Source organism: Eptatretus burgeri, chromosome 2, assembly GCF_056783735.1.
Source record: "Eptatretus burgeri isolate ZD-2024b chromosome 2, Ebu_testis_v1, whole genome shotgun sequence".
NCBI lineage: Eukaryota > Metazoa > Chordata > Myxini > Myxiniformes > Myxinidae > Eptatretus > Eptatretus burgeri.
In genome coordinates, this window is record NC_140962.1 from 43248737 (window position 1) to 43262447 (window position 13711).

Here is a 13711-nt window from a genome sequence, read left to right on the forward strand (position 1 = left end):
TGTGTGAAGTTTCGTATAAATCGGATAAGGTCAGTTTTTCTATCCAAGATGGCCGCCAAACCATGTGACTTGTGACATCATAATTTTTACTATGAATGCAGACATCATGGAGGATGATAATTGCAAATTTTCGCTTCGATAGGTTATGAGATTCCAGAGAAAACATTATTTAATATTTTTCATGAATCCAACATGGCCACCAAACCATGTGACCTATCAATTAGAAATTAACAAAGTTATATTCACCACTCGTGTGCACTACCCAGACCTCCGCCCTTGATACAACATGAGATACATGAGATGACAAAAAAAATTATATTCTGCTTTCAACTGTGTCGTGGAACATGTCTGAAGTTTCGTGTTAATCGGAAAAGGTGCGTTTTTCGATCCAAGATGGCCGCCCAACTATGTGACTTGTGACGTCATAATTTCTACCATATATGCAGACATCATGGAGGATGACAGTTGGAAATTTTAGCTTCGATAGGTTAAGCCGTTCCAGAGAAAACATTATTCAAAATTTTTCTTAAATCCAACATGGCCACCAAACCATGTGACTTGTGACGTAATAATTTTTACCATGTATGCAGAAATGATGGAAGATGGCATTTGCAAATTTTTGCTTCGATAGGTTAAGCGGTTCCAGAGAAAGCATTATTTAATATTTTCCTTAAATCCAACATGGCTGCCAAACGATGTGACCTATCAATTAGAAATTAACAAAGTTATATTCACTACTCATGTGCACTACCCAGACATTGGCCCTTGATACAACATGAGATGACAAAAAAATTTAGATTCTGCTTTCAACTGTGTCGTGGAACATGTCTGTGAAGTTTCGTGTTAATCGGAAAAGGTTCGTTTTTCTATCCAAGATGGCCGCCCAACTATGTGACTTATGACGTCATAATTTCTACCATGTGTGCAGACATCATGGGGGATGACAGTTGCAAAATTTCGCTTCGATAGGTTAAGCCATTCCAGAGAAAACATTATTTAATATTTTTCTTAAATCCAACATGGCCACCAAACCATGTGACTTGTGACCTAATGATTTTTGCCATGTATGCAGAATTGATGGAAGATGGCAGTTGCAAATTTTCGCTTCGATAGGGAAAGCGCTTTCAGAGAAAACATTATTTAATATTTTTCTTAAATCCAACATGGCTGCCAAACGATGTGACCTATCAATTAGAAATGAACAAACTTGTATTCCCTACTCATGTGCAATACGTGTGTGAAGTTTCCCCTTGATCAGATCAGCCGTTCTGGAGAAGAAGATGTTTGAAGGTTTTAGGGTAAATTCAAGATGGCCGCCAAATGATGTGACCGATCAAGAAGAAATTAACAAACTTGAGAAAGCACCACATGGGGAATATATGTGTAAAGTTTCGTCTCAATCTGTCTTGCCGTTCTGGAGAAGAAGATTTTTAAAATTCATTCATTTTCAATCCAAGATGGCTGCCAAACCATGTGACCTATAACATCATAAATTTATATTCAGCTTCCCATCGGGGACCCTAACAGTGTGTGAACTTTCGTATAAATCGGATAAGGTCAGTTTTTCTATCCAAGATGGCCGCCAAACCATGTGACTTGTGACATCATAATTTTTACTATGAATGCAGACATCATGGAGGATGACAGTTGCAAATTTTTCTTCGATAGGTTATGTGATTCCAGAGAAAACATTATTTAATATTTTTCATGAATCCAACATGGCTGTCAAACCATGGGACCTATCAATTAGAAATTAACAAACTTATATTCACTACTCGTGGCCAATAGGTTTGTGAAGTTTCCCCTTGATCTGACGAGCTGATTCTTCTGGAGAAGAAGATGTTTGAAGGTTTTGGGTAAATTCAAGATGGCCGCCAAACCGTATGACCGATCAATAAGAAATTAACAAACTTGATAAAGGACCTCATGGGGAATGTGTGTGTAAAGTTTCGCCTCAATCTGTTTAGACGTTCTGGAGAAGAATTTTTTATTTTTTAAAAATTCCCAAAACAAGATGGCTGGCGAACCAATGACCTATGACATCATAATATATTTTTTCTACGGTCAATTGTTGTGCAGATGAGGCTCAAGAAATTTCCGATTTTTCCTATGCAGCGTTGCACCTAACGAATTTTGACCGGCACACCTCTTGACCGATGACCTCACGAAAAATCACCCCTGTTCCCCTTGAGGAGCTTATTCAAATGTATGAAGCGAAAACATTTTTACCCTAGAAAGTTTCAGAGATACAGAGGTCCAAAGTTTTTAGGTTTTTTCAAGATGGCGCCCGTAACACGTGACCTATGACGTCACAATTACCACTTAAGTTGGCTATCAAAAAAGGTACATACTATGGTGAAAATTTCGTGTCGATTGGACTTACCGTTCCTGAGAAAATGATTTTTAAAGCGAAAGAACCCGCAAAATTGTCGGCGGAAAAATGTAAATAATGAATAATAAAAAATAAGGAAATAAACAGAAGAAAAACAATAGGGTTCCCTGTCAGAATGACAGGGTACCCTAATAATTATTAAAAGATTTTTGTTCAATCCAATGTGGCTGCCAGACCATGTCAACTATTAATTATAATTCATGAACACCCTGGTATCCCAAGGGCTTGGGGAACATGTGGGTAAAGTTTCTCCTCGATCTGTCAAGCCGTTCTGGAGAAGATGATTTTTAAAGGTTTATTCTTCAAAAATCATAGCTGCCAAACTATGTGACCAATGACGTCATCGGTGGAGAACTTTTGATTTCTCATGGATAGGTGACCATAACTGAAAAGTTTTGCCTTGATCTGTTCAGCCATTTCAGAGAAGAAGATTTTTGTAGGTTTTTATGTGAAAAAAATATATATGGCTGACGGACCACGTGATCGATGACAGAATCAATCCCTCCCCTCCCCCCCGCCCGAATACAATTCATCCCGAGATGACCCAGGAAAATTTTTTATACTGATTGGATAAAGCATCTGACATATGCAATTATGACGTCATAACGAAGTCACCTATGACATCTTCATTAACAATGAAAAACTTGTTTCCCATGGGGAGTACTTTACATGTGCCAAGTTTCAATTTTTTCCATGGAACGGTTTTGGAGATTCAGAGGTCCAAAGTTTTTCCTTTTTTTCCAACATGGCTGCCACACCACGTGACGTATGACGTCATAATTATCATTGAAACATTTTACATGAGTAGTTACACCTATGGTGAAAATTTAATGTCAGTCGGACAAGCGGTTGCAAAGAAAACTAGAAGGGCACTTGGTATAGCACATACCTCCGCCCTGTCATGCCTGATCCACGATAATATATCGGGCCCAATAGATTTTTGAAATATCGTGCTTTATATCGGTTCAGCCTTATCTCTAAATGGTGATGAATCACTTAAAAAAAATTATCAGATCCGGATCCTCAACAAAGTTGAATCATTTTTTCCTTGTCACCACCCAACGTGTCCATCAAGTTTCATCCGAATCCGTCCACAACTTTTTGAGATATTGTGCTATGGATAGTTTTTGGCCCGATCTCTCAATGGTGAAGAATCACTTAAAAAATTCTAGAAGCCGGATCCAGATCTAGATCTTCACCAAATCCAATCAATTCGTCCTTGTCACACTCCAAACCTGTCCACAAAATTTAATCCGTATCCGTCCAACTTTTTGAGATATCTTGTACACAAACAAACAGAGACAGACAGACAGACAGAAAGTGGTGAAAACATAACCTCCTTCACCTTCGGTGGCGGAGGTAATTAGCATGGACGGATGTACAGACGTACATACAACTCGAAGCACAATGCCTCGAGGCGACTTAATCAGCGGAGGCATAAAAAGAAAAAAAAATTGTATGTAGTCTTCTCCATCCACTCACCTCCCTCAATCCCTCCGACCAAACATCTCTCTCCCCCCAAAAAAGTATTAAAAATCGAATCCATTGTTCATACCGTTTTCCAGAGTAATAAGTGCAGCTTAAACTCTCCATGGAGATAACACACGGTGATTTGCCATTGCCTTTCCGAGCGATAGGGCAGGAATTTTGAAATATGGCCAGGGTGGCTTGCTCTTACGAAAGATATCATGGTATCTAACATTCACCGGTGAATGTTAAAGGGCAGGATACCCAGCTTAACATCCCTCTAAAGGTTGGCACACTCATTGATGCATTCCGCTTGTGATGCACCAATCCAAAAGTTTATAGTTAGGTTAGGTCTCTGAACTATCATGTCACCACAATCATAATAAGAATAACTTCCCAAATTGACCACCTTTCGTTTGTTTGTTTTTCTAAAAAGGATATTTTGGCCTTATCAGTAGAGTACAGAATAGCCTGTAGAGCAAAGTGCATTTGTAAATAAGCAGTTCGACAAACAAATGTGGGAAAACAAACAAGAAAAACAATAAAGCAGAGGCGTAATCCTGACCTTTATCCCCAATGAGGTCACATTCTCTCTCTGTACGAATCTGTATTCTTCGTTGTCGAATTTTCTCCTTTAGTTGCTGGATTTCATCATCTCCATCATCTTCTCCACAGCCATCACTGTCATCCCTGTGATGAATGCCTTGTCCACCCCCAGTACGAGTTGTCCTGGCAGCAAGAGTGCTGCTCTTCATGAGCTCAATGGCAGCAATGAGAGATTCTGAGATGCTAAAGTGTGCATTCTCCTGGTGAATAGAAAGAACCCAATAAAAGGACTCGGAAGATGTTTTATTGCAGACAAGGATGATTCAACATGAATGAATAAATAAATGGGGAAGTAGAATAATTATCCTACATTAGGAAGGGGTGAGACACAGGATAGATGTGCACGAAAAAAAATGCAAGGGTGGCAAGGTGAAGTTATGCAAGTATTACCCTCTCCAGATCAGCACAACTACCAAAGTCCTGTTCAGCAAGGAAGCTCATCAGCGACTGGCCCTCACTGGGTCGCCCTGACAAACAGCAGAAATACATTTTAATCACACTATACATCATCTTATCATTACTGACAGACTCATCAAGTTCGGAACCTGACAATAATACCTGGTTTATGTTGTAATCCTTCACGACAACTAAAAGTGGATACATAAAATAGATAATGTCTTTTCCGTTTATAAACAAACTACGAGTGGGGATCATCGATGACAGATTATTATACAAATCATCATCTTGAAGGATTAAAGGAACGAGCATGACTGTATCGACTCGAGGAGGAAGGTCCACACTTGAGAGAGAAGGGCTACATACAAATGGAGGTGAGCATAAATCCGAGATTTAGTAAGGGTCAAAATTGGTTCCGAGAGAAGAGAGTATGACCAGTTAGAGCTGGGCAGGGACAAAGCACAGAGAGGGTCGTAGGGGAAAGATGAGATATGACGCAGGAGCAGACCATGAGACCACCAACATGTCTGCAAAGGGAGAAAAGCAAACTTGGCACCTCGGTCTCATTTCAATTAAGAGTTCCCTTACAAGGAACTTCAATGCACGAGAACATTAGGACCAGAAAGCCTGCATAATGGTTGTTTGTCCATGCTCTAGCCTTTATAAATGCTGAGCATCAAACAAGGAAGCTTATGGCAGGAAAGAAGCTTATAACAAGTGGTGCCACGCACAACAAATCCCGCTCATTTAAGGCATAAAGTTATTTTGGGGATCGAATTTAAATTTGATATAGCCTTAACCTGAATGTTGATTATAAGGAATAGAATAAGGAATATTTTAGTCTTAGTTTGAAGTCAATTAAACCATTTTTGACGAAGTTATGAGCGAAAAACGATTTTGACCTTTTCGTGACCTGACCTTGACCTTTGACCAAATTGGACCCAAAAGTTAATGGGGTCGTCCGAGGTTCATTACCCACCTGTAGATACAATTTGAAAGTGTTTGAGCCAGCCGTTTTCCCGTAAAGTTGTATTTTCGTAACCATGTTTTAGTTCTAATGGAAAATTTGTAATTTTTACCGATGGCCTGACCCCCAAAACTTCGGACCCTACCGATCTTCACAAATATGCATTTTTCACTATAGGAATGGGTAGGATTATAAGTGACAAATAGAATAAGGTTCACTATAAGCTTAGTTTGAAGTAAATCAGATCATTTTTGACGAAGTTATGAGCGAAAAACGATTTTGATCTTTTTGTGACCTTGACCTTTGATCCAATTGGACCCAAAAGTTAATGGGGTCGTCCCAGGTTCATTGCCCACCTGTGGATTAAATTTGATAGTGTTTGCTGAAGCTGTTTTGCCGTAAAGTGCTAACAGACAGACAGACAAACAAACCGGACGATTACAATATCCCGCTCCCTCCGAGAGGGAGGGGGCAGGATAAAAAAATTTAAATCTTCGGTACAACTTGTCCAGGGTCGAGTTCCAATCGCTGACCTCCCAGACTGAGAGCAGACCCTCAAACCATTATGCCACTGAGTATGACTTAACTCTGGGGAATTTGATGTCCTAGATACACAAATAACGCTGGGGAATTTGACCTCTACAGCCTCCAGGGGTGCAAAATGGTATATCACAGAACTATCCGAGAGAGCAATGCTCTACCATGACGTTGCAAATGAATGCTTGGTCCAGGACTATGATGAAAGTTAGGAATAGTCAAGGAAGGACTTCGCTCTGGAGAGCACAACCAAGACACCACCGAGCCTTGCAAGCCAGCTTGAAGAAGTGGTCAGTCCAACATGAGCCTCAGTTGATTCTAAGGCCAAGGATATTTAGAAAGAGCAACTCTTATAATGGTTGGCCACAGCAATGAATTGTTGGATTTTCCAAGCAGTCTTTGTGTGAAGGAAAGGTAAAGCATTTTCCACTTTCCAGCAATAAATGTCATATCCCAGATGATTGACTAGATTCTTATCTTTATGAGATTTCATTGAGCTCCAGGTCTGATTTCTGACTTCAGACAAAAATCAATTCCAGGATACCAAGTGCCAAAACATACAAATTGCCTTTCCCCATCTTCAAATATCTAGAGCACATCTTCAGAAACTTATAGAATTGTTGTCGACAGCATTATCTTCTGACTGTCAAGGCAATGTTTGTCGGTTAATAAAATATTATGTTCCTCGAGCTATCCTTTTGCTTCCCCATTTCCCAACCACCCCAATTATTATCATCCATAAACATTTCCACCCTCTTCCATCCCTTGGATTTGGATGACTATAAACATAAACAGTAAATAGTCATATTTTTAAATGATATACAAATTTAAATGAATAAATGTTTCAAAATAAAATACAATGGGTCTATACGTTGAAGCATTCATCACATTGTGACACCAAGTTATATATATATATATATATATATATATATCTATATATATATATATATATATATATATATATATATATATATATATATATATATATATATATATATATATCTATATATATATATATATATATATATATATATATATATATATATATATATATATATATATATATATATATATATATCTTTCACAAAAAAACTGGCATGTGCTGATATAGGCATGGGATTTATGATATTAAGTATAATAATAAGAATAATAATATTAGGGCTGGCAGGATGGGCAACAGGTATGCACTCCCACCTTTAAAGGTGTCTAGCCTGGGTTTGAATCCCAGAGCAGCTATAAACTGTCATCCCAGTGTTTCACAGGCAGGATGATTCATCAATGTGTGTGCCGTGCCTCGGATGGACGTCAAACTGGTGTCCCATCTGTCGGCGTTAGTTGGTAGATGTTAAAGATCCCACAGTGTCCTTCGCATAAAGTAGGCGAGCGATTGCCAGCACCCTGAACAAGTTCCAAATTCCTGCCCTGACGTCCTGGGTCACGGAGTGGCTACCTGACCAGGATTGTTGCCTAGTAACTGCTTCAGCACGCCCTGCATAGAACATGGATGATGATGATGATGATGATGATGATGATGATGATGATGATGATGATGATGATGATACTAATCTTAAATCCATTGCTGATCCAATTTTTTTTTTAAGCACAAGCTTCTTTCATCAAAGGTACCACACAAAAATAGGAATTAAAAAAAAATGTTTAAAAAGAGAGGTTACTAGATGATGATAACTACTTTAGGTCTTTCCGTCTGCATATGGTAAGACCCAAAGTAGTCACATGAAACCTCCCCTTGGGAGTACTTAACACCTGGCACGTGATGCCTGCCCATTCCCAGATGAAGACCACTCAGTGGTAAAAACTTCGGAATTAAGTCTTGCCTTGCTGGGCAGCTGTACTCGGTGGTGGTATTTTTAAAATATTTATCACTAGGTGGTGGTCAATATTCATCATTTGCTGTGGGTGCTGTTGCTTCTGGAAGCATTTTGAGTTGGCCTGTTTGACATTCCCATCTTGAGAACATTTGTTTACAGTGTGACACAAAGTTCAAATCCTAGATTATCGATTTGTCCATTGGATATTAATGTCCGTGGAATCAAAGTAAAGATGCATCGACATTCAGTTGATGCCCTTGTATGACAGATAATACTTCGATGTTCAACCTTCTCCAAAATATTATTTTTATCCAACTTTTTGATCGACACTCAAACCTGCAATCATAAGTGATTGCTTATAAATTAAGAACTCTTCCATGAGGTGTGACGATGTGTTAAAAGAAATAGCAGCTGAGACTCCACAGCAGTAAAGCAGAAAATGACTAGAGAATACCCTGAGAGCTAAATGCATACTACTAAGCAATGCATTTCCCAATCAAACAAGTGGAAGGGGGGGGAGGGTGTGGGGAGGGAGGGGAGGTGGGGTACAAAGGCAGTCCAAGACTCTCCATACAATGGTAAAACATGAGCTCATTCCGCTTAACTACCGATACAACCCCAATTTCTCCCTCATTTGATCCCATCATACGGTGGGAAAAACTTGGTTGAACAATGTCAGATCGCGATCTAACATGATGAATCATCTTCCGAGTAGTAGGAACCACCCTATCAGAAGCGATGCTTACACCTCCACTTTGGACCTCCCTGCACACCAATAAACAGCACAATAAAATAATATCAAACACAAAGTTTGCATGCTGGGTGAAGATCTGTTCAAAAATGCAAGTATGTAATTAGTGGCAAAGTCATTGATTTAAAGGGAAGAAAAAAAATTGCCACCAAAAGGTTCCCTCCAATTCAAATGAGGTGAAAATACAATTCTGTGAAATAATTTTGGAACCGTTTCACAGAACTTCAATGTCAGTTTCTACACTTTCTGTCAAGAAGCAAGAATGAAATTTCATCAGATATCTTGGACAATTCATCCATCTCCAAAAAAAATTTTTTTTAAAAGATTTATGAAATTATCACATGAAAGAAAATTTCCTTTTATGTTACACTCGTATACGAGTACAAACCTGAAGGATGATCCACATTTCACTTAGAGTTTCATTGAAATTTTGATGTCTACAAGTTCATGTAAAAACAGAGAAAAACTAGAGGGGGAGCACTCGGGAGATTGCAAAACCTCCACCGCCAATACTGCTGGATCACTCAAGTGAACCTTATATCTTATTCATTAAATATGACGTCAACAGTGCTGACAGTTATAGTTCTTTTCTCCAACATTTTTTTTTGGGGGGGGGGGGGTGGAAATCACTTAAAACATGTAGAAATGCAAAAAAAGAAATTGAAATTTTGTTGAAAAAAAAGTGGCAAAAAAATTTTTTTCTCTTACATTTTTTTTTGGGGGGGGGGGTTGGAAATTACTTAAAACATGTAGAAATGCAAAACAAAAAATTATTTTTCTCCAACAATTTTTTTTTGGGGGGGGGGTTGGAAATCACTTAAAACATGGAGAAATGCAAAAAAAAAATTAATTTTCTCAATTTTTTTTTGGGGGGGTGGTTGGAAATCACTGAAAACATGTAGAAATTCCAAAAAAAAAATTTTTTTCTCTAAATTTTTTTTGGGGGGGGGGGGGGGACCAAGTCCAAAATTTAATGGCATGATCCTTGGACCATACCTAACCCCCCCCCCCACCAAGTTTCGTCGAAATCTGTCGAGGAGTTTTTCCGTAATACTGTTCACAAACAAACAAACAAGCAGACATAGACTGGTACTTACGAAATCGTCAACTTGACCTCTGACCTTGTCTAATAAAAGCTGTCTCTCGAGAAGGTAGCGACGCAAACTAGAAGTTTCTACGATAATTCTGTACCAAACCATCAAAAATCGAATGTTTTGGATGTTTGACCTCACCGTGACCTTGACCTTTGACCGATTTTGACCAAAATCTAATCAGTGCCACCACCCTCCTGAATCACGTGTTGTAATTTGACATTGGTGGCTTCTTCCGTTCTCGAGTTATCTGTACCAAACCATCAAAAATCGGATATTTGACCTCACTGCGACCTTGACCTTTGACCGATTTCGACCAAAATATAATTGGCACTAGCCATCACCCTCCTGAATCACGTGGTGTAATTTGACATTGGTAGCTTCTTCCGTTCTCGAGTTATCTGTACCAAACCATCAAAAATCGGATATTTGACCTCACTGTGACCTTGACCTTTGACCGATTTCGACCAAAATCTAATCAGCACTTGCCAACACCCTCCTGAATCACGTGGTGTAATTTGACATTGGTAGCTTCGTCCGTTCTCGAGTTAGCGTGCCTACAAACAAACAAACAAACAAACAAACAAACAAACAGAAACGGAAGGCATCAATATAGATTTCCTAAGTAACAAACAGTCATAGACTGGTACTTACAAAATCGTCAACTTGACCTCTGACCTTGTCTAATAAAAGCTGTCTCGAGAGAAGGTAGCGATGCAAACCAGAAGTTTCTACGATGATTCTGCATCAAACCATCAAAAATTGTAACGTCGAGCGAAGCAAAAATCTCCATTTCTCCACGCAATTATACCTTAACGTAACTCAACGACGCGTCTGCTCGAGCGCACTGCATCATGGGATGACCCGTGACGCGTCGAGTGAAATATTTTTTATACAATCTTAAAACGTCTCCAAAACATCCGATTTTTACCAGAATTTCGACAACCGAGTTTTAAGCGTCCTCAGTGATCGCAAAAACCGAAGACAAAATTAAAATCGAAGTTAAAATGATCTCGTAACGTCGAGTGAAGCAAAAATACTCCATTTCTCCACGTGAATTTACGGAATTATGTTTGACCTCACGGTGACCTTGACCTTTGACCGATTTTGACCAAAATCTAATCAGCACTAGCCATCACCCTCCTGAATCACGTGGTGTAATTTGACATTGGTAGCTTCTTCGGTTCTCAAGTTATCGTGCCTACAAACAAACAAACAAGCAGTCATAGACTGGTACTTACGAAATCGTCAACTTGACCTCTGACCTTGTCTTATAAAAGCTGTCTCAAGAGAAGGTAGCGACGCAAACCAGAAGTTTCTATGATGATTCTGTACCAAACCATCAAAAATCGAATGTTTTGGATGTTTGACCTCACTGTGACCTTGACCTTTGACCGATTTTGACCAAAATCTAATCAGCGCTAGCCATCACCCTCCTGAAACACGTGGTGTAATTTGACATTGGTAGCTTCTTGATCCGTTTATTATCGATTATCTCGAGTTATCTGTACCAAACCATCAAAAATCGAATATTTGACCTCACTGTGACCTTGACCTTTGACCAAAATCTAATTAGTACTAGCCATCAGCCTCCTGAATCACGTGGTGTAATTTGACATTGGTAGCTTCTTCCGTTCTCGAGTTATCGTGCCTACAAACAAACAAACAAACAAACAGAAACGGAAGGCATCAACATACTTTCGAAATCTTTAGATTTCGTAAGTAACAAACAAACAAACAAACAAACAAACAGAAACGGAAGGCATCAATATACTTACGAAATCTTTAGATTTCGTAAGTAACAAACAGAAACGGAAGTCATCAATATACTTACGAAATCTTTAGATTTCGTAAGTAACAAACAGAAAGGGGTGAAAACAGTAACCTCCATCCATCTTCGAAGATGGCGGAGGTTAACTGGAAGGGCACTCGGTGGAGCACATACCTCCGCCACGTAATGCTTGATCCACGAGAACATATCAGGCTCAATACATTTTTGAAATATCATGCTATACATAATACAGTATTATATCGTTTTGGCCCGATCTCTCAATGGTGAAGAATCACTTAAAAAATTAAATAATTCTCGTATCCAGATCCGGATTCGGATTTTCACTAAAACCAAATCAATTCGTCCTTACCACACACCCAACCTGTCCACCAAGTTATATCCGAATCCGACAATAACCTTTTGAGATATTGTAATATGTCATTTTTGGCCCTATCTCTCAATGGTGAAGAATCACTTTTAAAAATTATAGTAGTCGGATCCGGATTCGAATCTTCACTAAAATCAAATAAATTCGTCATGGTCAGATACCCAACCTGTCCACCAAGTTTCATCTGAATCCATCAACAACTTTTTGAGATATCGTGCTACATATCGGTTTAGCCCTATCTCTCGATGGTGAAGAATCACTTAAATTATCAGATCCAGATCCAGATCCGGATCTTCACCAAAATTGAATCAATTCTTCCTTGTCACACACCCAACATGTCCACCAAGTTTCATCTGAATCCGTCCTCAACCTTTTGAGATATCCTGTACACAAACAAAGAAACAAACAAACAGAAAGGGGTGCAAACATAACCTCCTTCACCTTCGGTAGCGGAGGTCATAACTGTCTCGATAAAGGCTAACGTCGGTCTGCATCAGTGGACAAGATAGTTGATTTTATCAACGGAAAGGTGATAAGAGTGCATTTACTGCCATGTGCGTAAAGTGTGACTGATGCCTACACTGTTAGTCCTTCAGAAGAGAAAAATGTTTTGGTTACTTTTGTTTCTGTTTTTTTATTTGCTCATGCCAAAGGGCTACCAAAATGCAAGCCCAACCTCGCTTTCCATGGAGGTAAGCGCACTATCAAATTTTACTATAAAAAATTCCATGCAGTAAGACAACTGGCTTGGCAGACATTTTTGAGAGATGGGGTCTATGCTTGTGTAAAAATGAACTCGAATATTTCAACAAAAAGTAATAAGATAAAAGACACAAACCTTTGACCTTTTCCAGCATGATGTGAAATTTCCAACTTCTTAATCCCATCCCCTATGGCGAGATACTCAAGACCCTCATCGACTCCATCTCCTCCTTCATCATTCACATCAGTAACAGACAAGTCATTGCTGCGTGAAGAGATACTTGTCGTCAGCAGCGATGGGCTTGAGGTGTCAGAGGCAGTCGTAGAAGACAGGTGACATTCCACCCCAGATGGCAAAGTGGATGCTGAACTATTGATTGACATTTTGAAATTGAGGTTGTCCAAGCCTAAAATAAAAACAAAAAAAACCAACACCACAGAAGGTTATCGATAAATAAAACAAATGCAAAACAAGATACAATCTCGAAAGAAAGGCCGAAAACAATGCCTCTGGCGACGTCATACCACGAGGACAAATATATTCTTCACCAAAAAAATAATTAAGCAACATCTATGAAATTGCGAAATAAACTACAGATTCACAGTTCAGAAATAGGTATATTAGTCATGTGTGTGCAAATTGCACGGCTATTGAGGAAAGTAACCCAATCAGGAAATTGGACGGTGCAACTCGTCATGTTACAATTACAGCGTCCTCACCTGAACACGGCAATCCTGGCAATTAATCTGCAAGTTGCATTTCCCAGATAATCTGCACATTACCTATGTTAAAGGTGATCCATAAAGTTGCCAC

General features: G+C 39.1%; 1 protein-coding gene across 5 annotated transcripts in view; it reads right to left on the bottom strand.

The window, feature by feature from the left end:
- The window catches only part of RUBCN (rubicon autophagy regulator), a 71150-nt gene that overhangs the window by 33527 nt on the left and 23912 nt on the right, over window positions 1-13711 (bottom strand). For all 5 annotated transcript variants that reach the window (XM_085869141.1, XM_085869142.1, XM_085869143.1 and 2 more), the window contains exons 7-10: window positions 13034-13304; window positions 8844-8959; window positions 4856-4932; window positions 4425-4665 (exon numbers count right to left, since the gene is read on the bottom strand). In XM_085869141.1, the coding sequence (XP_085725267.1) occupies window positions 4425-4665; window positions 4856-4932; window positions 8844-8959; window positions 13034-13304 (705 nt within the window). The remainder of the gene's footprint in view (window positions 1-4424; window positions 4666-4855; window positions 4933-8843; window positions 8960-13033; window positions 13305-13711) is intronic.